At 36.9% G+C, this 27,205-nt stretch overlaps 1 protein-coding gene across 5 annotated transcripts in view; it reads left to right on the top strand.

Moving 5' to 3' along the window:
• Window positions 1–27,205, top strand: part of fhod3b (formin homology 2 domain containing 3b) — a 203,040-nt gene that overhangs the window by 153,035 nt on the left and 22,800 nt on the right. For 3 of the 5 annotated variants that reach the window (XM_051131509.1, XM_051131507.1, XM_051131511.1), the window contains 12 exons: window positions 3,411–3,505; window positions 7,180–7,291; window positions 8,711–8,805; window positions 8,924–9,067; window positions 9,830–10,071; window positions 16,408–16,476; window positions 16,657–17,061; window positions 19,183–19,227; window positions 20,387–20,503; window positions 21,439–21,573; window positions 22,076–22,126; window positions 23,705–23,892. In XM_051131509.1, coding sequence (XP_050987466.1) covers window positions 3,411–3,505; window positions 7,180–7,291; window positions 8,711–8,805; window positions 8,924–9,067; window positions 9,830–10,071; window positions 16,408–16,476; window positions 16,657–17,061; window positions 19,183–19,227; window positions 20,387–20,503; window positions 21,439–21,573; window positions 22,076–22,126; window positions 23,705–23,892 — 1,698 coding nt within the window. The remainder of the gene's footprint in view (window positions 1–3,410; window positions 3,506–7,179; window positions 7,292–8,710; window positions 8,806–8,923; window positions 9,068–9,829; window positions 10,072–16,407; window positions 16,477–16,656; window positions 17,062–19,182; window positions 19,228–20,386; window positions 20,504–21,438; window positions 21,574–22,075; window positions 22,127–23,704; window positions 23,893–27,205) is intronic. The other 2 variants (XM_051131510.1, XM_051131512.1) reach the window with 2 other exon arrangements.

Raw genomic sequence — 27,205 nt, 5'->3', positions numbered from 1 at the left:
ATATTTTTATGGGGATAAACTTGCACCACCCTGACATTTTTGTTATTATAAAGAAAATTACATTTTTAGTTTTTTTTTAAATGAGATTTTAAGTAAATAGGTCATGTTTTAAGCAGTTTTCTTCAAATATGAATAATTTTTGAAAAACTTGTCTGCCAAATCAAAAGTCACATGGTTCAACCAACATGCAGAAAAAAAAGGGGACCACTTCAGACACTCACGTCTGTGTCAAGTTCAGTAAGTTTCTTAAAATTATATATATATATATATATATATATATATATATATTTTTTTTTTTTTTTGGCGATATGGATGTATATAAGCTCAGCTGTGATTTGGCCATAGGTAATCACAGTGTGCTGATACTGTATAACCATATTGCACATCTACGAATGTGATATTGCGTTTTTTACAAAAGTTCTGTGGCACAAATGTGTAAATACATTAGAAACAACAGAATGTGTTTAAAAACCTGTCTTTTGTGCAAACTACTTCCTTCCGCCACAAATTCAAATCTTACTTTAAAACTAGTCCTAATTTAAAACTAGTCGCTAGTCGCTCTAGAACTAGTAGTGAAGGAACGTTGAGTTGCATCATTGAAATATCATTGGGGGTTGAAAACGTTTTGAATTTGAAGATCAGGGTAAATGTAACTTTTTTTTTTCTTCTGGGAAGCGTGTAAGTATCTTTTGTAGCTTCTGAAGAGCAATATTAAATGCCAAAAAAATATATTATTAAGGCAAAAAAGGAAAAATGTACAATTCTTCATTCTGTTCAAAAGTTTTCACCCCTGGTTCTTAATGCACTGTTTTTCCTTCTGAAGCATCAGTGAGTGTTTGAATCTTCTGTAATAGTTGCATATGAGTCCCTCAGTTGTCCTCAGTGTAAAATGATGGATCTCAAAATCATACAGTCCTTGTTAGAAAAAGTTTCAAATACACAAAAATGCTGAAAAACCAAAGAATTTGTGGGACCTGAAGGATTTTTCTGAAGAACAGCAGGCAGTTTAACTGTTCAGGATAAACAAGGGACTCATAAACAACTATCACAAAAAAAAAAAAAAGGTAACAACACAGTATTAAGAATCAAGTGTATGAACTCTTTTGAACAGGGTCATTTTTATAAATTCAACTATTATTTTCTGTTGTGGACTGTAAACACCTTTTATGCGAAATATCCCCAAAAATGTCAAAGCAAATTTTTCAATAGATGTTATATTTATTGACAAATCACACATTTGAAGTCTAAACAAGCACAATCTCACCCAAAATTCTATTAAAACTACATTGCGTGACACGAAAACAGTATTATTTATAAAATTATAGTGGATTCAGACATGCCAGACAGACTGCCATGACACTCGCTATGAGAAATACTGCAAATGGAGTGATACAAATGGTGAAATGGTTGATTCTGCTATCACTAGAATATTGCACTCCTCTCAGCCAGTCAGATTTGAGGATCAGAAAGAACTGTTGTATAAATATATATGAAAACCTTACATTTATTTATTATTTATTTAATTACTAATTATGATGTGTACACTTACAAGCATTCAATGTGTAAGAAAAATGTTTTACTTTTTACTTTTTTAGAGTCATTAAATTTAAACACTGTCTCAGACACTCTCTTTTGTTATTGACTCGCTTTAAGTTTTTGGGTAGTATTTGAGTCAAACAAGTATTTGGTGCTATTGTAGTCAGATTTGATTGCTGATTTGAAATTGTACAAAGAAATTGCAGAGTGTACGTGTTGGTGAGCGTGCGGAGACAGTTTGAACTCCGTATTAAAGCCCGTGTCCATGTATACACATGTAGTCAGGCTTTAGGTATGCTATTTATCAAACGACCTCATTGTGTGAGTAGAGTCCAGTAGAGCTCATCTTTCTTTCAACAATCTAAAATGAAGAGAGTGTGTCAATCTCAGGTCAAACCACATTTTATCTATCTATCTATCTATCTATCTATCTATACATCCATACATCCATCTACCATTTAGTGGAGCCAGAACTCGTTCTTCAGCTAAACTACGGCTCAGAAAGTCACTTTGACCTTCACCTCTTGTTGCTTGTGTCTTTGTCAGAGCTCTCGGTTTTATTTCTTCCTCCAGTCGTTTCTGTCAAATGGGAGCTCTGTGATTTTAGTGGCCTCCTATGGAGTTCCCTGAGCTCTTGTTATGACCCGCTTTATGTGTCCTGCTACAAATGGAAGTCATGTTACGCTTGGGTGGATCAGGCTGCTCAGATGTTTTCCCCACTGCACTGCCACACAGCCTGAGATTTCAGGCTTCAAGAGCAATATTTAAACTGCTCTATGTGTGCGCGTGAAGCTGTTTGTTATGATTCCTGCCTGTCCTCGGAGTCTCTCAGCTTGAACATATGCTGCCTTTCCCTCTTCGGATGTTTGGAAATCGTAATTGTGATGTACATTCAAGTCATTTTGGTCAGAATCAAAGAAAGCACAGAAAGCAGTTTAAGTGCTAGTGTAATGTTATGTATTTTATTATACCTGTCACTTCATAGCTTATAAAATGCATAGAAACTAAGCTTTACAGTCAGAATTTGCCATTTTAAGGTATAATCAGAAACAAGCTCCACTCAATTGGTTAGTGTTGTTAACTCAGTCAAGAGTTCCAGAATACTTAAATGCAACTTGAAAGCATTAACCTATAAATCTGGTTTTGGGTTGGTGTGTTTGTATATTTCTGGGTTCATGTGAAGACTCAAAGTGTAACAGTTCAGTTGTTTGTTTGAGAACGGTTCACCTGTTACAGCTTATATCTTCCAGGGAGCATGTGAGTTAATGTGTGTGTATGATAGAATAACTCTTTGCAGCAGAGATGGATCAGACAGCTCCAGATGGATCTCATTGACACTCTTCACTTTGATCAGAGCGAAATCCTGCTCTTCACATATAAAGGACTGTATCTGTTTGTACTCTGATTGCTTTAAACTTTGGACACATATGTGAGGGTTCACTGGTGTGTGAAGCCTTTTCTTTATAGTTCAGGCTCTGTCACGACACTTCCCTCACCAGAAGACCTCCCCTGAGTCGCTAAAGAGAGCCAGTGATGTTTTAAGAAGACAATGGAAACACTGACCACACTGCTGTATCACTGCTGCGCACATGCAAAGACACACACACACACACACTCATGCACATCAGTGGAACAAGACGATTTTGCTTCATTGTTGCATGTCAAGTGAAAATCAATCATCTTCAAAGCACACAATTTTGCTCGATGAATATTAAATACTAAAAACTTGAACTTTCTAAGTGCTTTTATGTACTAAAAGGACTATCCAGTGGTGAGGAGGGACAGAGGTTGAATTTATACTAGCAATCCAGACACCTCAGAAACTGCAGCAATGTAAATGTACTTACATATTTCTCTCTCTTTCTGTCTTTCAGCTCTTGGACAAATCATGCTGTATGTGGATGGAATGAATGGGCTTATTGGACACAATGAAACTGTACAGTGGCTTTACACACTGGTCGGATCAAAGGTAAAGTACTATGAATTTCATTATAAAAATGATCAACGAGTGTGTTTTTGCACTTTGTGATTTTTCCTGCTTCCCAGTGGGTTAAGTGATACATCGGTACAATATCGGTAATCGGTTATTTTCAATGTTTTTTTCCCTTTATTTATTTGTAAGCTATTTGTAAGGGTTGATATGATATGATATATATTCACGTTTTGATACCCAAATTCAATTGCTAAGTAAAACAGCTAAAACTGTTTATTTATTTAGTATTTCACTCCTAATATATTTAGACAAAATAGTAGCCATAACATGAAAATAATGGCTTATTGGTCATAGAAATTACTCCCAAAAGATCATTTAAAGTCATTGTTCTGTAAAGCATCAAACAGACATTACAAAAAATAGATTCAGCCTTTATGTTTTATTTGATTCAAAATAATTTATTAGACATGAACATTTAGGCTGCAACGGCCTAGGCCTAATGTAAACTGTGGAAAAAATTATACTTTGATTCCATATTTTTTGTTCAGACGATGTAAGTCATGGTAACCAAGCTTTGTTACCAACAGTCTTAAAAATACCTTTTTTCACGTTCCACAAAAGAAAGATGTGAAACGACATAAGGGTGAGTAAATGATGACAGAATTATATATATATATTTTTTTTGGTGAACTATCCCTTTAATGTAAAAATATGAGACAAAACACATATAAGGGCATTTTTTGCACCATTATCTTGAATTTATGGCATGAGTGCGTTTGTGGAGTTGTTGCCCTGCATCGTTTGTCAATAGTCAGCTACCGTTATACGTACAAGTCTGGGGCAGGGCCAGCACGTTATTTTTCACAACTAATGAATTAAGTTAATGCGTTAAACTGACAGCTCTAGTTTCAAATAAAAATAAAATGCAAATAACACAGACCCTGGACCACAAAATCATAAGGGTTGTTTTTTTTTTAAACTGAGATTTATACATCATCTGAAAGCTGAATAAAGAAGCCTTTCATTAATGTGTGGTTTGTTAGGATAGAGGAATATTTGGTCGAGATACAACTATTTAAAAATCTGAACTATTGAAATATATCAAAATCAAAATATTGAGAAAATCGCCTTTTTAAGTTGTCCAAATGAAGTTCTTTGCATGTCTAATCCAAAATTAAGTTATGATATATTTATGGTAGGAAATGTACAAATTATCTTCATGGAACGCGATCTTTACTTAATATCCTAATGATTTTTGGCATAAAAGAAAAAACGATAATTTTGACCCATACAATGTATTGTTGGCCATTGCTACAAATACACCTGTGCTACTTACGACTGGTTTTGTGGTGTAGGGAAAAGAAAATTCTGTCATTAATGACTCACCCTCATGTCGTTCCAAACCCATGAGACCTTCGTTCATCTTCAGAACACAAATTAAGATATTTTTGATGAAAGCAAAAGTAGATGAGAAACTTTGAATGTCCAGGTCTATTATTTTGTTCAGAGGTAATGAATTCAATAAGGTCCGATTGGTACTTTTTCTTGTATTTGTGTTCTTTTTAGCCAATGTTTGCAAATGTTTTAAGTTAGGGCAGCTTCCAGGTGTGCCAACTTAACCAATACTCATAGGGTGGCGTAGTTTTGCACGCAGTGTTCATGACTGACTTTACTTTTTTCCCCTGTATTTATGCTCTTTTAAGCCAATGTTTGTGAAGCTTGCTTTAGCTCAGCAGGGCAGCTTTCAGGTGTGCCAGCACACAGAGTGTGGCAGGGTTTTGCACGGCACAATCCAGTGCTCTGGACTGATTTCCTCTCTCAATCCTGTCCAGCCCTCTAGTGGCAATATGAGCACATATGATGAGACACACAAATGTGTGTGTTAAGGGTTGGATGTGAATGAATGTTTGTGATCACCACATCAGCAGATGTTATTATGCCGTTCTGTGTTGGATGTAGTAGTGTTTAAATGCATTTCCTCTTCTTTCTCTTTCTGTTATATGGTACATATGAAACACACAGTATAGGTTGAACTCATTACTAAGCAACTCTTACTTTATTAAATACAGATCTGTTTCTCCACTCCATACACGTTCACATTCCTGACACATTATTTTTTGCTTCTCTTTTCTAGATTTATTTTTATTTTTTCTTCTCTTTTTCTAGATTTTCTTCTCTTTTTCTAGATTTTCTTTGTTAGATTTATGCTTAAAGCACAAAAAATAAATACATAAAATAAAAACAACAAAACAACAAAACAAAACAAAAATGGTCAGTGGGGTATAAAAGATAAATGTGGCTAAATGTGTTTGTTTGATTTTGTTTTGTTGTTTTGTTTTAAACCCTTTAGTAAATTGTTTTCATTTTTTGGCATGGACCACACAAAATTTTGTAAAATTTATCCTTAAAGCACAATAAAATAAAATAAAATAAATAAATTGTTAGTGGGGTAAGAAAAATAAATGTGGCTAAATGTGTTTTGTTTTGTTTTGTTTTTAACCCTTTAGCAATTTTTTTTATTTTATTTTTTTTTTTAATTTTATAGCATGGACCACATTTTTTTTTAGATTTAGGCTTAAAGCACAAAATCAACAACAACAACAAATGCAACAAAACAAAACAATGAACAACAAACAACAAAACCAAACAAAGTTGTCAGTGGGGTAAGAAAAATAAATGTGGCTAAATATGTTTTTTGTTTTGTTTTGTTTTGATTTTAACCCTTCAGCAAATTGTTTTTTAGCATGGACCACACAAAAAATTGCTAGATTTATGCTTAAAGCACAAAAATAAATAAATAAATAAAATAAAATAAAATAAAATAAAATAAAACAAAACAAATTTAAAAATGTGTAAAAAATAAATGTGGCTAAATGTGTTTTGTTTTCCTTTTAACGCTTTAGCAAATTGTTTTTATTTTTTAGCATGGACCACACAAAATTTTGTTAGATTTATGCTTAAAGCACAAAAAAACAAAACAAACAAACAAACAACAACAAAAACAAACATACAACAAACAAACAAAAATTGTCAGTGGGGTATGAAACATAAATATGGCTAAATGTGTTTTGTTTTGTTTTGAACCCTTTAGCAAATTGTTTTTATTTTTTAGGATGGACCACAGAAAATGTTGTTAGATTTATACTTGAAGCGCAAAACAAAACAAAACAAACAAACAAAAAACAATGAACAACAAAAGAAGAAAATTAAACATGGCTAAATGTGTTTTTATTTTGTTTTGTTTGCAGTGAGTGTTTTTCAGTGACACCACTGTTTGAGTGATGTTTATAGGAAAGTTGCACAAATACAGTATAAAAATAGAAATGAAAGTAAGGAAAAACTAAAATGTCAAAGAGGGCTAAAAAAAAAACAAAAAAACAGGAGAACAGAAAACAGACAGGAAAAAGAGTTTCAACAATCTACTTGCAGGACATTTAAAGATGCTCCTCCTTCTGTCAGTGTGCAATCATGTGTCAGAGGCTGTTATCAATATCCTCCATAGTATCCTATTCAGGAAAATGTGTCAAGATATTCTCAGGGCTTTTATTCCCTTTAAATATACAGTTCATTTAGTCTAGATGGTGTAAGATCCGATGTGAGCTGCAAAATGACATATTATTGGGTGTAAAGGCAAATGTTAAGATTAATGTTGTTTACAGAGTTGTATAGAGATTAATAATGTGTTTCTTTGTGTGTGTACATGTGTGCAGTTCCGGTTGGTTGTTAAAACTGCTCTGAAGCTGCTGCTGGTTTTCGTGGAATACACAGAATCCAACGCACCTCTGCTCATCCAGGCTGTCAACACCATAGACACCAAGCAAGGTAACGTACACACATTACAAAAACAAACACACACACACTTATGAAATACTCTTGGAAGGTTGTTGCAATGTCTCTGGAAATCCATTTTCAACTCTCAGTCTCTGTATTTGAGTCCAAACTCATATCCAGAGTTTGGATGTTACAGTGTGTGTGGGACTGAGATGATAGAAACTCTCTCCAATGGTGAGGTTTGGTTACTTAAAAGAGAGAAAGCAACAAGTGACGATGACAGTTAACAAACTGTTCTTGACTCTTTTTAAGATATTTTAAGGTAATTGCTAATATTATCAGCCCCTGCATTGGCAGTGAATAAAATATGATAGTCAGCAGAGTAAATCAAGATTAATGGACTGAGCTCATGGAGGGGGGGGGGGAAGTGTTGATAGGACCAGAGCTACTAAGATAGGACAGCTAGAATGAAAGTTTAATACTGTTTTAATACTGTTACATAAGAAGAGAGAACGCTGTCTCTGGTCTCCCATTGAGAGACAGACAGGCTGGCAGATGAAGCAGAACGTCTCCTGTTATTAATCTACATAACAGACATTTTCTCCTCAAACTAACACTGCTCATTTGTCTCTGAACCAGCCATATTTCAAACGATTTACTTCAAATACTATTAGAAGTTTATTAAACCACAGCTCCTTTGAATTCAGTCAATTTGATTCAATATGTCTTCAATACGTTTCTGTTTTTTAAGACAGATTTTGTCTGCCAAAGTCATGTGGTATGTCATATGTCATTACTATGTGTCAGTAATATGGTGTGAATTTCCAAGTTCATAGTGTTATATATAAATGAATAATTAATGATATTTGTATATATTTGCACGTTTTACCTTTAATTATGCAATTTTTGAGGTTCCTAGTAGTTTTGCAAGTCTCCTACAACAGGTTCACAAGTATACAAGGTCCAAAAATCGCTTTAGTTTTTTTTAAAATACGCATTTAATATCACCTCATTTTCCAGCAATTCTCAAACGACTCATTTGAAGTGCTTCAAAGATTCAGTCTTTCTAAACTCCTCCATCTATTATTTATCATACTTACAGGATGTGATTTAATCGAGCTGGTCCAAATAAACTGGGTACTCAGTTATCTTTCAAGAGTAAGCATTTTGTGAATTCTGCATTGAAATCCCCGAGCTTAGAGAAGCTGTCGTCAGTAAAATGACGTGTTTGTGGGCGGGTCGAGTTGTTCACAGACAGCCAATGTCAAACATTATGCAAATGTATAGGATTCGATTTACTAACTGTGTACATAGTCAATTCGTTATTTTGGGAGACAATAACTATTTATCATGCACTTTCGGCTTTGCAGATTGTTTACATTCACATACAGCGACATTACACACTGCACGAAAGGTAATACTGGAAATCTTATTTCTCATTGACCCTCGCTGACCCTTTTGTTTATCCAGGCTGTAAGCCCTGGTCCAATACCATGGAAATCCTGGATGAGAAAGATGGAATGGACACTGAGCTGTTGGTTTATGCCATGACCCTTATCAACAAGGTACATGGACAGTATTATGTTTCAGAAATGTCTCTTTTTGCACACTTTCAGTCACATTATGTTGTATATGAAGTTACGTTTGTACTTTTATTCTCATATATCTGTTTTATTCCTGCAGACATTAGCAGGTCTTCCTGACCAGGACACGTTCTATGATGTGGTTGACAGTTTGGAGGAGCAGGGCATGGAGGCCGTGGCCCAGAGACACATCAACAGGAAAGGCACAGATTTGGACCTAGTGGAACAGTTCAATATCTATGAGGTTAGCATGTGCTCAGTTTGCTTTTCAATCGAACATCACCTGAATGATCCTGTTAAGAACTGTTTATCCTGAGGTCTAAATTCACAGCAAGTCCATATGTACAAAAAGTTTACATACACTTTGCAGAATCCACAATAAGAGGGATCATACAAAATGCATGTGATTTTTTTATTTAGTACTGACCTGAATAAGATATTTCACATAAAAGACGTTTAATAGTTCACAAGAGAAAGTAATAGTTGAGTTTATAAAAATGACCCTGCTCAAAAGTTTACATACTCTTGATTCTTAAACGCTCACTGATGCTCCAGAAAGAAAAAAGATGAAGATGAAGATTCTTATTTTGCCTAAATATCATATTTTTTTTCATTTAGTACTGCCCTTCAGAAGCTACAGAAGATACATGTTTCCCAGAAGACAGAATAAGTTACATTTACCCTGATCTTTAAATTTCAAAAGTTTTCACCCCCGCTGACTCTTAATGCATTGTGTTTCTTTCTGGAGCATCAGTGAGCATTTGAACCTTCTGTAATAGTTGCATATATTTTTCAAGTCAATACTAAATAAAAAATAACATGCATTTTAGTATGATGGTAATATTTTGGTATAATAATTAACATTTTGCAGATTCTGCAAGGTGTATGTAAACTTTTGACCTCAACTGTATATATTGCACAAAAAAGTAATCCTTGATATATAAAACCTTAACATAGATGCAGTATTTGCTATTGCTGTTAGTTTAATAGTTGTGTTTATCCATAGTCAACCCTTCGTCATGAAGATGGTGATGATGAGGCACAGCCTCCTCCATCTGGACACAAAAGTCGGCGTCGGGCCAGCGTTGGGGCCACACCTGAGAGGCGAGGTTTGGAACGCCGCCGCAGCCGAAGACACTCACTCCAAAATGGGAAAGGCCACACCTCTGCTCCTTCTTCCCCCTGTCACAGCCACACACCCAACATCCTGCCCCTCAATGGCCAGAGAATAGATGATATCAGCGAAAGGTGAGAAAAGAGAGACAGAAGTCGACTTGAATAAATCATATTGTGTCTTATACTACATTAGGAAAAACAGGAATTCTTTAAAACAAGGATTTAACTGAAATTTCAGTTGAAATATATTAAACTTGTCATCATGTAACTGGAAAATAAGACATGTATATACTATCTATACGTTTAGATATTTTAGGTGAGATTATGAAAATGTAAAATCACTAATATGACACTTTCAGTTATTGTCTTGTGACATCTATGAAAAAGTGAAAGCGAAAAACCTACACTAAGCCATTTTTTTTTTACCTTCCCCTGACCACATGTATTCATTTTCAGCAATAAAACACTGTGTGTAGTTCAGGATGTACTGATTTTTAAAGAACAGGAAGCAGTTTTATATTGGGTATTCTATCATGTTACTTTTGACATGAGACTTTTTAAGTCTCAAAAGAAGATGGAGAATTTAATAATGCTCCGAGGGAGAGACGGAGAGCACTTGCTAGTGCACAGACATTCATATTAATCATATGCACACGAGGGAGGCGGTGGGAACCTGCGAGGCTGAGAGGAAATAGGAAGTTACTGAAATATGGAGGTTCGAGCCATGGATACTTCTCAGGGCTGTAGCACAGCATGAGGTGCTCGATCTTGTCCTTGTATATTTTGTTGTAAACTATAATAATACAACTTAATCCGTATCCTTTGAATGTTTCAAAGGACAAAGGTGAACTCATAGATATCCATACTGGGAATCACAGTAGTATATCAGCTACTGAAAAAGCTTCATATGGTTTTTCTCTCATTCAGCGAGTCAGTTGTAAGTCGAGGGACACGGTAAGGTCACGTAAGGCAGTGGAGAGAGAGAGCAGAGGCCAGCTCAGCCGCTCTGTGTTAGTGGAATGTTGGAGAGTCTGGATGTATTCTGTGTCTCTGAGAGGATCTTACTAGAGGTGATATTGAATTACAGTGCCCCCGAAAATGTACTTGCCAGTGTGTGGGATTGGTCATTATGTTTGAGTAAATACAACTCACTTTGAGTCCTGTAATCAAAAATAGAGATCCAAATCTCCAGTTTTCCAGTGTTTCAGCATCATAACATTTTGAGAAAACAAAAAGTACAAGTAGAAAATATAATTTTAAGCCTCAAATTAGATATCTGTCTATCTATCCATTGTTTGTCCATCCATCCATTCATCCATCCAATAATCTATCCATCCACGATTCGTCCATCTATCTATCCATCCATCCATCCATCCGTCCACCGTTTGTCCATCTATCCATCCGTCTGTCTATCTATCCATCCATCCATCCATCCGTCTACCGTTTGTCCATCTATCCATCCGTCTGTCTATCTATCTATCTATCTATCTATCTATCTATCTATCTATATCTGTCTGTCTGTCTGTCCATCCGTCCATCCATCTATCCATCCATTCATCCATCTATCCACCGTTTGTCCATCTATCTATCCATCTGCCTATCCATCCATCCATCTATCCGTCTGTCTGTCCATCCATCCATCCGTCCACTGTTTGTCCATCCATCTATCCGTCTGTCCTTCCATCTATCCATCCATCCATCTGTCCACCATTTGTCCATCTATCTATCCGTCTGTCTGTCCATCATCTATCTATCTATCTATCTATCTATCTATCTATCTATCTATTTATCTATCTATCTATCTATCTATCCATCTGTCTGTTTGTCCATCCATCTATCTATCCATCTGTCATCCATCTATCCATCTCTCCATCCATCTATCTATCCTCTGTCTGTCTGTCCATCCATCTGTTTATCCATCTGTCTGTCTGTCCGTCCATCTATCTATCCATCTGTCCATCCATCTATCCATCTCTCCATCCATCTGTCTATCTTCTGTCTGTCTGTCCATCCATCTATCTATCCATCTGTCTGTCTGTCCGTCCATCCATCCATCTATCTATCCCTCTGTCCGTCCGTCTGTCCATCCGTCTATCCATCCATCCATCCATCCATCCGTCCATCTATCTATCTATATTGAACACATTATTTAATTGAATTTTAAATGGTATGTTATGAAAATACATATTAAGAAATTATCTTATTTTACAAAAAATCTTATTACCTTTTCAAGTATATGTATGTTGTTTTAAAGATGTTTACATACTTTTACTGGAAAATGAGACTGATTAAAATATAGCAAAATATGTAACTTTGTTTTTCTCTCTTGCATATTAAAATATTTTGATGTCCTTAAACATTAAAAACATATAAACAGAAAAAAAAAAAAAAAAAAAATCTTAGATTCATAATATCTGTCATGATGTTCGTTATATCGGCCATAATACAAAATACATTTCAGCAACCAACATCTATACAAAAAAACTAACAAAATTGTTTGCTGTGAACTCTTGTTTGAAAGCTGCTGAGTACCTTCAGTCAGATAGGGCCAGAAAACCAAGAACTGTCAAGAATACTCCTGTCTCTATCTCTATATATCTCACGTCACTCTCCTTCTTTTGTTGAGCTGAACAGACTGCTTGTGCTTTTGATTATTGATGACAGGATCTGCTGTTAGTGATGGGCTTCATGGGTTATTTTTCTTCGAGCGGTTTGGTTGACAGATAGTTGAATTCATCTCAGTCAGTCATCTGATCCTGACGTCTGTTAGCTAACCCACCACAGGAAATTAGAAGGACCTTTGAAGTGCGGTGTTTTCCATATTAGTAATAAATACCAGTCTACTGAGAGATGGTTAGAAAGCAAGACCCTTGAGCAGTGAGGCACAAGACTTCTCCTCTTACTCCTAAAGGTCTTACTCCTTTGCTGTATTGACTGTTGTGTAACTCAGTGCGTCTCAACTGGTGGGTCGTGACCCAAAAATGGGTTGTTGTTCTGTTTTGACAATGGATAGGTATGGGAATTGTGATCAATTTAACAATTTTTTAACCATCAAGATGCCAAATGATAAATTTAAAACAATTCTTGAAATGGAAATGACTTTCATTGTCTTTTTAGTGGCAGGCTGGCAGCATAAATTCAGTCCAATAATTGGCCTTAACTATATATTAAACAACAATGCTAAACGAAAAAATGTCACTCGGTGAGCTATTGGCACTACCTGTTGCTATTTTTATGATATACTGATACAATGACCACAGCTACTGAAGGAGCTTACAAGTGGTTATGGATATAAGCGTAGGCTTAAACCAAATGCTGTACCATCGATTTTTCCTCACAAGGAGTTTAATTTCCCTGGATGTCGAGTGAAATCCGCACTGAGAAACTCCTTCAGTGGCAACACCATCATGACAAGCTTTGGCATGTTTACTAGAAATGCTAGGATGGCATCTAGCATTTCCTTTCTCTGCCATTTGTAAGTTTGTTCAGTAGCTGTAGTATACTATAAGCCTCAAAGGCATCAGGACTAAAGTGGAGAGAGCAAAGACGCGGGTCTTTGTTTTATTCACCCACAGGCATCTTCCCATTATTTTCTCCTCTTCTTATTGCTAAGAAAGCATGGAAGACTTACATTGCATACCTTGTTGTCCACCGACTAAAAATTACAACCAAAACAATGTGTCGCTGTTTTATAGAGTTGTGTGTTCCGCGTTTTGTTGCGGTAAAAATAGCAACAGGTAGCACCAGTAGCTTACTGAGTGCAACCATTTGACGCAGTCGAAATAGTGGTGTCCACACTGTTCAAAAAATGTATAAAACAAAGTGGATTTTTTAAATAACGTACAATTTAAATGGTTTTCTACAACATATTTCAGTAAGAGAAATCATGTGCATTATATTAAGCCATGCAAGTCTTAATCCCCGGGGTTTCCTTTAATCGCTTTATGACCTTATGCCGATAAAGGAAATCACAAATTTACATGACCATATGCTTTGTTGTCTTTTTAAGCATAATCAGTTTAAGAATGATCATGTAAATGCACTCACTATATGCTTTTGATTGACTAAAAAGAATTGGCTTTTAAAAAATTATTTGTTCAGAAATCAGACTACACTGGTCGTGTTGTCTATTTTGCGCTGTAGATTTATGCTGCTCTCATGTGCTATCAGATATTTCCTATTTACCACTTCTTAAGTCATAATTACAAGTTTGTCGCATTCGAGTGCTTTGTTGTCGGAAAGAATAGGAAACATGAAGGACAACAGATTCATTTTTGCCTATTTTTTGGGGGGAAAGACTTATTACAGTTTTTCTCAGTCAGTTTGGTGCATTTCTTAAATCTGAAATGAAATTCTCAAAACTACTTTTTCAACCTCCACATCATCTAGTCACTTGTGCACATCATAATATCAGTTTCTCATTCTTTTGAACAAGTTGCGATTACTTTGGTACATTCATGCAATTGATTATGTACATTTGTCTGTGTTTTCCTACATTGTCAGTTGCTAATGTCATGTTGCTCAAAATGTATTATATAGGTCTCTGTGCAATAGTCTTACCCCTCAAAACATCTAGTCATTAGTTTATCGTATAAGTCATTAAATGCAAAATGGTTGATATAGTTGTCATAAACTATGAAGTATATTTTTTACACATTCCTGTTAGTCTATTTGTAAATTTGCCATGCATCTTGGCTTTCACTAATAAGGGAATGCAGATTAACCAATAACAAACCAGTTCTCTGAAATTCCTCATACAGTGCTGTATGGAAAAGCAAAGTTCTGCCTAAGGGGTGATTTCTGTGTTTGTCTTTCTAATTTTGTATTTTCGCTTTTGTGCATCTGCCATGTACAAACATCTGACAGACATCTGTAAGATGTCAGTTTTACATACACTCTAAATCATAAACATCTTACAGTAAAGACATCTAATAGAAGTCTATTGGACACCTGGTAGGAAACGTGCAGGTGAGCAAACAATCTAAAAAATGTTGCAGATGTAAATGTAGACGTAAAATAGACGTCTTAGTGATGTACGTGTACTTTCAGGGATATTTCTTTTTCTTGTCTATCACAATGACTCTGTAATGTGTTTTTTTTTCTTTTCTTTCTTCTTTTTTTGTCCTATCCAGTCTCTTTCAATCAATATCTCACATACAGTAATGTGTACATTTGTACTTTTGAAATGGATATATGGCACATATAAGAATTGCAGCCTTCTGCATTTCAATACAATAACTGGCAATTATTGAAATAGTTTACATCAGATAATGCTAATAGAGTACACTGTTTGATTGACAACATGACTAGACATTTTGGCTATGTTGTTTGTGAACAATGACACAAGGACTTTTCATTCTGATGGCACTGGTATGTTCATTGACATGCATACTTACTTTTGATAGATGAACTAAAGATTTTGAGTAAGTTACAGGCTTTTGCAGGTAATCCATTGTGTTGTGTTGTTTGTACGAATTGTTTTGAGAAATGCACATACTTCTTTGCAAATGTTAAGGATGATTTGAGAAATGCACCAAAGCGACTGAGAAAAACTGTAAATCCAAAATTCATAGAAAATATGTAATACCGAACTAATTGTGAGGTGCAGCATCCCATTTTCTGGCCACTATATAAACATTTACCCGCATTCACCCGCATTCACCCGCATTTAGCACAAGAGAGGATAATTGTTACTTGTGGAATCTAGATAATCAGCTTGCTGATGATTTTAGTCAAATAAATTATATTTTTTGCTGTGTAACAAATGCAATATGTAGGTTACGTGACTGTAATGACAAAAGCAATGAGAAAGCAAAATAGATGTTGTGGGAAAAATGGATAAAACTTACTAGTCACTACAGCAATGGTTTGCTCCACCTCCATGTTTATAGTTTACAACCAATCTCTTAAACGGCATATCAAAATGATCTCTTGAGTTTCTCAGTCATAAATATGATTTAAGAGGCCAGTTATGTCTAATTTTTGTCTTGGCAAGGGGTAGGCAAGTTCGGTCCTAGAGAGCCGCTATCCTGCAGAGTTCAGCTCCAACCCTAATCAAACACACCTAAACAAGCGAATCAATGTCTTCAGGAATACAAAGGCTATAGGCAGGTGAGGTTTTTTTCAGGGTTGGAACTAAACTCTGCAGGACATCTGCTCTCTAGAACTGACCTTGCCTACCCCTGATCTAGGAAACTCAAAATTTATGATTATTCTGATAGCACTTTGAAGGCAGCATCATTGGCAATGGTATCCTCCATATTGTGTTGATGTGACATTAGTTTTGGCCAAGTAACATAACGTGGCTTTTCCTAAAAAATTTCTGTTGCAAATACCTGTGTCATATTGTTTGCTGTCAGAGCATGTGGTGAAGGGACTTGTTCTTGTCCTCTCCTTTCATTTCTGTTCTTCCTTTCCTGTCTTTGCTCATCCCTCCTTCCGACCCTCAATCCCTCCTTTTCGCTACAGAGAGGAGGAAGAGGAGGAAAAAGATGAGGAGCTTCAGAAAACACAGCTCTCTAGACAGGCATCCGGAAGGTATTTCAGCAGAATAGGATTTCAGGGTGTAGCGTCTTAGAGCTAGAAACCAGATTGTAGATCCTTATCCATTTTCTGATGCTATCTCTTCCCTGACTTGACTAACATAAATGTCTTCCAACATATCATGGTGTTCACCATCATTTACTAGATCTTCTGCTGTTATTCTGATGTTCGTAGCTGGATGCCATCAACAGTAGATGAAGCTTCTAGCTTGTGTTTGCCTTTAAAGTGCATGGTCAACTTCATTCCCAATGCCGCCGATACAGACAATGAGGAAAACCTCCGGGACAGGTCTGGGATCAAGGTTATCCGCAAAGCCCCAGTGTCCTCCCCTCCTTTTACCCCAGATTTTGGCCCCCCAATATCACCCAGACTGTCTTCTTGGGCTTCGGTCAGGTCCTTGGGGGCCCTCCCGTCCCGGGGTTCCTCTGTCACCTCCTCAGCCTCCACCTCCCCAAGCGAAGACCCCTTGTCCCCTGTCCCTCCTCTGCTTTCCTCCACTCTTCTTTCTACTGGCACAGTGGATTCGGACGAGGTGTCTGTGGGCACTCCTCAGGCTCGAGACCCAGACAAGCACGGCAGGTAGTGCAGATAGACGCAGTAGATTCTCGCCACTCACAGAACAAGTTCCCATGCATGCAAGTTCCCATGGGCTCTGTTCCAAATCTTAGTTAGGGCTCATAGTTAATGATTCTGTTTTCCTGACAAAATCTGCCTATGGAGTAGGCAGAAAATTCTATCTATCTATCTATCTATCTATCTATCTATCTATCTATCTATCTATCTATCTATCTATCTGTCTGTCTGTCTGTCTGTCTGTCTGTCTGTCTGTCTGTCTAATCTGTCTATCCGTCCATCCTTCGTCCTTCTGTCCATCTATCTATCTACCTTCTATCTATCTATCTATCTATCTATCTATCTATCTATCTATCTATCTATCTATCTATCTATCTATCTATCTATCTATCTAATCTGTCCATCCGTCCATCTATCTATCTATCTATCCATCTATCTATCTATCTATCTATCTATCTATCTATCTGTCTATCTGTCTATCTGTCTGTCTACCCTGCCTTGCGTTGTGAAAAAAAATTCACCCAAGACTTCAAAGGAAAATGTCTATTAATTTATTTAGTACTGTAAAAGATATATAAAGTAGTTTCATATAAATATATTTAATAATATCTATAAATATTAGTGTTATCAATGTGATGAGCTATTAGCTTAGCTACTGTACATGCTAACATCAAACTATTGAAATCAGTTCAGATGAGAAGTGCTACTTGTGTGTTGTGTGAGTGTCCAGTAACAGAGTTGCTGCCTATGTAAAGAATTTCAAATCGTTTTATTAGGTTCCTGTCTATAAAAAAGAGAGTCACCAATGTAGACAAAGTTTGGAATAGAGCCATTTAAAGCTGCATGTCATATTCAGTAAATGACTTTCACTCCCACATAGTGTCAAGCTATGAGATCCCTGAGAGATGAACTTAGGAAACCCATGTCTGTTTTTATCAGTTCAAGTCTCACAAACACTATGACCACAGTATTTGTGGCACTTTCATCCTCTAATAAGCAGGGAGTGTGGCATGGGATTCGCTTGATCTCTGGATCTCCTGTGAATGGCGAGGGTTTATTGTTTTGCCTGTTCCATCAAGCCCACCACTAAAAAGAGTCAGACCCTCACCTAGTGGATCATCACCCTATCCCTTTGTATCCGCTTCCAAGAGAACACTGTAAAACGTCCTGTATCTTCCAAAAATTGCACCCTCATAAAAAGCGCTACGCTCGCTGTGTCTTAACTTATGGTCATGTGCAATATGTGGCTTATCCTGTCTTATATATCAAATCCTCAGACCAATAAAAGGAGAAATGGATACCAGTATGATCAGAGCCTGATAAATCATTATACTCTGTGGGCTTAATGTTGCTTCCTTTTTATTTGATGGAATGCAAAAAGACAGATAATTTTATAAACTAAAGTCTTTTTTCCCCTTGAACCAGCCACTGTAGTGCAAGACACTCCCTAAAGGATGCTAACTTTTACTGACATTTACAGCTCATCTGCCTTTCATTGGTGCATTGTACCACTACAAAGCCAAGAGAAGCCTGTAAATTAAGTCACACATAAAAGGGCAATTGTATTTCACCCTGGACAGTGCCTGTAGGGTCCACATTTCATGAGAATAAAGCTGAAAACGCTTTGCGATGTCATGTGCATGTTTGCCTGACATTAAGACTATGGCAGCTTGAGAAACCCATCTGGATTACAAAGTGGATCAAAGACGGTTTTTTAGTCTGCTGACTCTATGCAAACGTGGACTCTTTAATATTTAATAACGTAATTACACAGCAGTCTTATGCTAACGGCACAGTACACTATTAATGTCAGCATGACATCAAAATCTTCTGTTCTGAGAAAGCTTATAGACTGGCATATCTTTATTATTATAATTGGTGGGTTCTTAAAGGTAGATTATACTTGTATTTTCCCCTTCTGCTGTCTATTTAACAAGGTCTTTATATTTAAATGAATAAACAGATACAGCTTTGATTCACTTTCTGTCCATATTGTCACTGTGCTTGTCTGTCAAGTGCACTTGTCCCTTTGTCCTCTTTTTCTGTTGCAGCTGTCAGTCAGTCACTAATCCTTCTGTGTTTATGTCGATTACTAACCTTTTTTCATGTTCTGTCTCTTCTATGCAGTCTGTCAGATGTTAGATACTCAAACACATGCAGTTCATGTGGCAGGTAAGGGAACAAGTTGGAATCAAAACAAGTTTTGGTGCAGAATTTTAAAGGAAAAACATGTGAGTTCAGGTCTGGCTTGTGTCAATTCCTAAGCTCTTCATCCTAGCTCTTTATTTCTTGTTCATCTCTTGGTGTCTAAAAAAAAATAAAAAATGTCGCTCATGTAAAACCCTCATTTCGTTCCAAACCTGTAAGACCTTTGTTCATCTTCGGAAAACAAATTAAGGTATTTTTGATAAAATCCAAGAGCTTTTTGACCCTGCATAGACAGCAACGCAACTGACAAGTTCAAGGCCCAGAAAGATAGTAAGAAAGCTCTCGGATTTCATCAAAAATATCTTAATTTGTTAAATGTTAAAATGTTCGAAAGATGAACAAGCAATTTGCACTTACATGGGTTAAAATTCTACAAGAGCAGGTTTTCGTTGGTTAGGTCAAAATCAATTCACAACACTTTAAAATATGTTTGACTCTATATGCTTTTAGGTGCTGGAACACTTTGAAATTTCGATCAGTGTCTGTTTTGGTGGTAAGCCAGGATTCATTCCCAGCTCTTGAGTGCTTACTCTGATAATACGTGTAATGAATCACAACAGACTCAAACATAGAGGCAAGTGTAGGGAGCGAATGACAGCATGTCACTGACCTCTTTTAATGAAGATGTGGGATTGCACAGAAAAACAAGCCCCCGCATTTCTTGAATCATATTTTCCAATACAAGGTCATATCGCGTACATCTGCAGCCAGTGATCTGAACTGGCAAGCTGCTTTATTTGGAGAAAAGAGTTTACTTTGTCACCCACTCATGTGAAATCTGGATTTAGAGGAGCACCTGTGTGTGTGTGCATGTGTGTCCTTGGCTGTTTGGGTAGTGGAACGAGGCTTCACATTGGCCTCTTCACAGATAGTGTCTGTTGTGGTGCTGATGGAGGAAATACATGACATAATTTGGATTTGGAGCTTCACCCCCCTTGGCTGTGTGTACTAGATAAGTGTGATAAATGAAGTGAATGGAAAAGATGGTCATTAGTTCTCTTGGATAAATCAAGACTTTAGCTTTATGCTGTTAAGAGGAAACTTCAGGACAAAGAACCCTATAAATCTAATCGGATATCTATGGATGAACTTTGAATTAAATTGTCTTTTTGTCTTCCTTTAGCAATGGCTACACCGGTACGTATCCTGGCAGGTCATCTGGGGTGTCCAGTGCCCCCTCCACACCCTATAACCGCTTCGGCCCCTCAGGAGGTCCACCTGCAGACAGTAAGCCTGACAGGTGAGGTACTTTACTTCTTTGATGTACATATGGTTCTGTTCTGCACAGGAATCTTCAAATGTAACAGTTCTGAGGCTAAAATAGTTACGATTCTAAAAATAACATCAGAGAATATTCAAAACATATTTAAAAGGTGTCCTCTAGTATGATTGGATAACCTCCTCATACCAGAACACTGATGTCCATCAGGGTGAGCTAAATACTAAATGAATCAAGTATGTTAAAACAGTATGTTTAAAGGGATTGTACACCAAAAAATGTTAATTCTGTCATTAATTACTTACCCTTGTGTAGTTCCAAATCCGTAAGACCTCCGTTCATCGTCAGAACACAAATTAAGATACTTTTGATGAAATCCCAGAGCTTTCTGACCCTGCATAGACAGCAACGCAACTACCACGTTCAAGTCTATGTGATAGCGGTAGTTCAACTGTAATTTTGTGAAGCTACGAGAATACTTTTTGTGTGCAAAAAGAAGGAAACAATAATAATGACTAGGGCTGCAACGATTAATCGCACGCGAATCGAATTTCCATTTTGCGCGCGATTTGGCGTAGCTTGTCAGTGCTTTACGGCTCTGTGTATTACTTGCCGCTCCAGCTGAACGCATGTGATGGAGCTTTACTACTAATCAAAGTACCAGCTTCATTGACTAAACGCGCCTCACGACATTGTGCGATTAATCGTTGCAGCCCTAATAATGACTTTATATAGCAATTTTTTCTCCACCATGTCAGCCTTCGATACACATTCATGAGAGAACCACAGATGTCACGTGGACTATTTTAATGATATCCTTACTACTTTTCTGGGCCTTGAATGTGTCAGTTTTGTTGCTGTCTATGCAGGGTTAGAAAGCTCTGATTTAATGAAAAATAGCTTAATAGCTTGTTGTTCTGAAATTCTGTTTCTCTTTGGTTTCTCTGGTCCTCCAGGCCGACTCTAGGTGGATTGTTGACCTCCTCCTACAGGCAACATCAGGAGTCTCTGAATGCAGAACGTGAGCGGAGACGTCTGGAGCGAGAGGAGAGACTTCAGCGCATTGAACGAGAGGAGAGAAACCGTTTCAAGTTTGTGGCCTTTCTCAGCATTTCATTTTGATGCAGTGTGTGTTTTCACCCAGGGCTAAATTATTTCACTAATATGACAAATGTATCAGAGCTTCCAACATCATCTAGTATCTCTCATGTTGGAGATGGCCATGAGAAACATTTTGTCCTGCAATTTAGAGCCCTACATCCAAATGTTATCAGAGATCTGGAAGTTTTCCTGACTGGGCAAGTTATTGCTGCTTATTATGGTCACTCAAAGGAAAACAGCATTCAGACCAGACAGTGAATAATGATGCTGGGCTGCAGGAGGATGGAATGCTTGTTCTCTATGTATTGTCAGTCTTTTGGCAGCCTCTACTGTTGTGTAATAACAAATTAAATCAACAACTTGAGTGGTCACTACTTTGTTAACAGTAAACGTTATTTAACCTCATGAATTCCAAATGTCTTTGGTAAACATATAAAAGGCATTCCTTTTTACTTTTTACATGTTTGCTCATGTTGATTTTTTTTATTGCAGTCGTGATTATGTGGATAAGAGAGAAGAGGTTAGACAAGCTCGAGAAGAAAGGTACATTCCAGCGTGACTTTCACTTTTAGATATAATATAATATAATATAATAATATTCAAAGGTTTGGGGCCAGGAATGTTTTAAGTTTTATGTCAACCTGATCTCATGACGAAAATGTAGCTGAGGGAGCTTTTTTCTCTCAAGAGGCGAAATACGTACCTCTATATAGGTTTCGTGACATTTTCGATGTGAAATGTCCACTGAGTGGCGCTAAAAGAGTGTTTTTCTCTAGTTTTTTCTCTTCCGGAGCAGATGAATGTCACCGCAGACTTCTGACTTGAAATGTCTGTTGAGTGGCGTAATAACTCTAATGCTCTGTGACATTTTAAAATAACGTATTATCTGTACAACCCGATAGTATGGACAAAAGCAAATGTGACGTAAAAACACAATCACAAGCATGCCTGTTTTAGCTGTTTTTTTAGATCTCTCATCTTTCAGCTTATTCATCTTGAGTTTTTCACCAGATTCGTACCCAAGGATTCCGCATTATAAGTCCAATTCTGTGCCAGCTGAGTTACCGAACAAGCTTGTTACGTTCGGAAAGCGAAACTTATGGAGCTGTAATCATAACAGTGTATGCAAATGATAACAAGTGCTCGCTGTTTTACTGCCTCTAGTGTTCATTTCTGTTTTCAGACTGCAGTGATATGTACTTATTGGCGCATATTTCGCATCTTGCGAAAAAGTTCCCACAGGTACGTTTTTGTCATGAGATCAGGTAGTTTTATATAAAAATATAAAAAATAATAGATAAACCCTTAAAAATATCCTTATGTTTCTGAAACTGTAATGATGGACAGAACATGTTTTTGCTTTCTTTATAATGAATTACATCAGGCACTTATTACTCATACAGCATCACAGATGATTTCTATCATACTGGATAAATTACTCCAATACAGTTATTTCATAAAGTCTTATGCCGTGTTTAATATCAATTATCAGCACAACGGTAGTAATACACATTGAAATCATTTATTAGACTGAGCAGCAGATGGGAAGCGTGTCGGCACGCGCTGCAGGTGAAATATGGGCGTTGGGGCCCCTTTATGCCTGCTGTAGATTAAGACCTTTAAAGACGACAGGACAAGGTGTGTAATTGACTTTAGACATGGGCTTTTTCCATTTACTGTAAATGCAAAAACATGCATTCTGGCAAGTGGAACAGCTCAATGTCTGTGCATTTATTCAAGATCTTATCAGAAGTCATGGTCTTTCAACCTTTTTTTCTTCAATTTGATGTGAACCTTATAGTATAGTGGAATTAAAGGATAAGCCAACTTCAGGTGATAGAAAGGAAATGTTATATAGTGATGAAACATCTGGTTCTTGTTTTTAGTAAATGCTGTATATTAGAACTGGCACATATTTTTGGGGTTGATAAGACAGGAGGGGAGCAGAAAGCATCTGCTTTGACACCTGTTAAGGAAGAGTTATAGGTAACATAGTGGGAGGAATTGGTATGGAAGAATTTGGAAGTGAAGTTTATGCACAAAGTTGGAATCCATATTTTCTTGCATGCTGAATACATTGAATTTTTGTAATTATTATCCTGTTTTATGTGATGTGAGCAGATATAAGCAATTGGAGCGATTGGCAGCAGAGGAAAACGAAAAGGAACGGCCGAGGTCGACAACACGGGGCCGAACAGAAATCACCCTCAGCCTGAGTTCACGAACCTCCAGGAGCTCCTTGTCTCGTTCTGCCACCCCTTTGACTGTAGAGGCTCAAGAGGATAAGCGTGTCCCACATCCAGCACGAGGTGAGATTCCTCTGTGTGTGCAGCAATACAGTGTGGCGTTTCTGGAAAAAACTCTGGTCCTAATTTTTCCTCCAAAGTGTGGAATCAAGTGGTTACCACACAAATGTTTTGTAAAGAAAACAATGTAAAGCCACTGGGGCTGTCAGCCATTAGGAAAAACTACATTTATTTGAGGGTTTATTGACCTCAAATATTAACCACAATTTCAGAAATTGGGTCAGTGGTCAGTCAGCCTTTCATATGCAGCCACATCTGAATCTGAGGGGCTGGAGCTGGTATGAATGGGCTGAACGACTGGAGCCTGGTCAATCATTCAGTCTCACTGCGGAGTTTCTGACTGACTTGAGACTCACACATTCACATGAGAATCACACAGCTGGGTACCCAATGTTTCAGCCTTCTAAGTTTCATCTTAATTTTAGTTGCATTTTAATCTTAGTTTTAGTTTTTCCATGTGCGTTCCCATTTGTCTCAATTGCAGCTCTTAGGAAATGAGTAAGTATGTGATTTTAACTGTGTAAAGGGAAAAATATAAGTCCTTTTCAATTTCATTTTAAAATTTTAATTTACCCAAAAACTAAAAAAAAATCTGACATCATTTACTTACTCTCACCCATATGACTTTATATCTTCTTACGTATTTTCCACAGGTACGTTTTCGTCATGAGACCAGGTTGCTTTTCGCTATGTAAAAATAGTAGTATTCTCTTTGCAATAATAGTAGTTAGATGCTATTTATACTACTTAGTGCATGTGGCAGACATTTGCACCCCAGTATTGTAGTACATTATAAAACAGTATTCAGTAATAATGTATTGAGTGTAAAATATCATTTTTATTAAAAAAATTAAATGGATGCCGCCTTATTGGGACAGTAAAGCCCTCCCTACTCCTACCCCTAACCCTAACCGATAAACCGATTACAGTTTTCGATTATTTCCTTTATTTTATTGAAAATAAATGGCTTTCCGATCTAATATGTGATGTGAAAAGGGAGAAGAATGAGTTCAGCCAAAGGCGGATTCGAACTCGGGTTGATCGCGTCAAAGAGTGACTGCTACCTGCTTTACCGCCTACACTACTGGAGCTGTTGTTTAGCAAGCATCTTTTGTAATGTTGACTATCCCAAGCACACATTGGTGGGCGGAGTTATTGTAAATAGCCTCTGCCAGCAAGGCAGGCTATTGTAAATAGACACTCCATCTAAGGAAATGAAAGTGATATGACTGCCAAGTAAAATGTTCTTAATAAAATTAGGAAATTTAAAAATGTAGTGATTTTCCAGGAATATATGTGGTGGTTTAAAGCATTGGTTTGTAACCAATAGGTTAAAGGTTTAAACCATACAGGATGTGAGCTTTGAGCCCTAGATTGCTCCATGAACAACAACAAAACAATGTGGCGGTGTGACAGAATATTTTCTAGAATAACAGAGTGATATTTGATTATAGTACAAAATCAGAGAGAAAGTAAGACATCCATCAGCCGTGACATGATAATCGAGTGGAGCGGCTTGAGGTTGTCCAGTCAGTGAAGCCCTGGTTATAACACATTCATGTGGTTTCTGAAGGCCAGAGCATTGGTCACACACTGGTCAGTGAATGAAAGCATGACTAGCCATTTGTAAAAGGATAGCAGTGTGGATCTGACTGTGGTTTCGGAGGTCTGAACTCCACCCAGACCATAAATTGAAAATACGAAACAGATTAACTGGAAAAAAAAAAGACAAAAAAACTTATTAAGAATAGGATTTTTTATATATATCAACAGCACACTTCCTATATCCTTAATATATATTTACATAATTAAAGTGTAATATATTGTATACTATATACTATTTCCATAATGACATTTACTGTTAAAAGCTTTCAGTCATTCAGCTTTTATATTTTGCCTGTGTATTCAAACAAACGTTTGATGGTAAGGTTGTGTGGAATTTTGTTTTGTTATTCCCCATGCTCCTGCAGGATCACATTTCCTGTATTTATTTGCTTTTCCGAATGTGGAGGAGTAGATGTGGTAATGTTATGTGGGTTACCGTAACACAGACACTGGGAGAGGGGGATGTGCAGACTGCACGTGAGGGATGAGGGGTGCGTGCATTGTATGTATGCAAAGTTTGTGCACTGCATCACTTCCCTAATCAGATTTTTGGTCTTGTTTTTCAGTAAAAATATCTAAACACCTTTAACACAATATTAATTTAATTGCAAAGGATGATCTCACAGCTCAGTTGGACTGGTAGTGTCAAAAAGTGAAAAGACTTTTAGTTTTATTAATGTCACCATCTTGGATATTATTTTGGTCACTGAGTATTAGGTGTAGGTAAACACAGCATGCTGATATACAGCCATATTGCACGGCTACAAGTGTGATATTGCATTTATACAACAGTTCAACGGCACGAGTGTGTAAATACATAAGAAACAACAATGGAGTGTCTTTAAAAACCCTCCTTTGTGAGAACTATTTCTTTCCACCAAATCTCAAGTTGACAGTTTAACAGCTGAGCCCAAGCCTCTGTTACTAATTCGAAAAAAACCTGCATCTGATACATTCACTCTTAATGTTTTATATTCACAATAAAACATTAATTTGAATGTCTGCTGAGGAAAGAATGTCCGTTAGGCTTATCTAAACAAACTATATTTCATGTTTAACAACTATAGAGACATCAGAGCCAGCTGAAAAATTCCAGAAGATCTGGCCGAGGTGAGGCTTCTCTTGGCGGATTCATGAGCGCTCAACGGCCACGATTCCCTGGTGCTCACATCTCCAAAAACATTAAAGCAAATTTTCAAATAGATGTTAACTTTATTAACAAACCGCATATTTGAAGTCTAAACAAGTACATTCTCACCTGAAAAATACAGTTTTATTTATAAATTTATAGTGGATTTGGGCATCCACCATGACAATCGCTGTGAGAAATACAGCAAGCAGAGTGATACAAACGGTGAAAAAGTTGGAGTTCTGATATCACTAGAATACTGCTCTCCTCTCGGCCAGTCAGATTCAAGGACCAGAAAGAACTGTTCTATAAATGTCAATATTAACCTCTTGTTAATTTAACTTTTGGTAAGACTTTAAATTAGAAAACCCCATATTCTAGATCCCTAAATGCTACCCTTATACCTAAACAACAACAAACTACCTTACATACTATCAATACTTAGCAAATTGGGAGTTTACTGAGGGAAAACTTATAGTTAGTAGTGAATATATGTCACCTAATCTAAAGTTTTATTAAACTTTTTTATGAATCACACATACACTGATGTTTAGGAAGATAGCAGTCTTGCTTGTGTGAAAT

Source organism: Labeo rohita, chromosome 16 (genome assembly GCF_022985175.1).
Source record: "Labeo rohita strain BAU-BD-2019 chromosome 16, IGBB_LRoh.1.0, whole genome shotgun sequence".
Lineage (NCBI taxonomy): Eukaryota > Metazoa > Chordata > Actinopteri > Cypriniformes > Cyprinidae > Labeo > Labeo rohita.
Note: the sequence above shows the minus strand (reverse complement) of the source record. Positions and strands in the feature narration are given on the sequence as shown.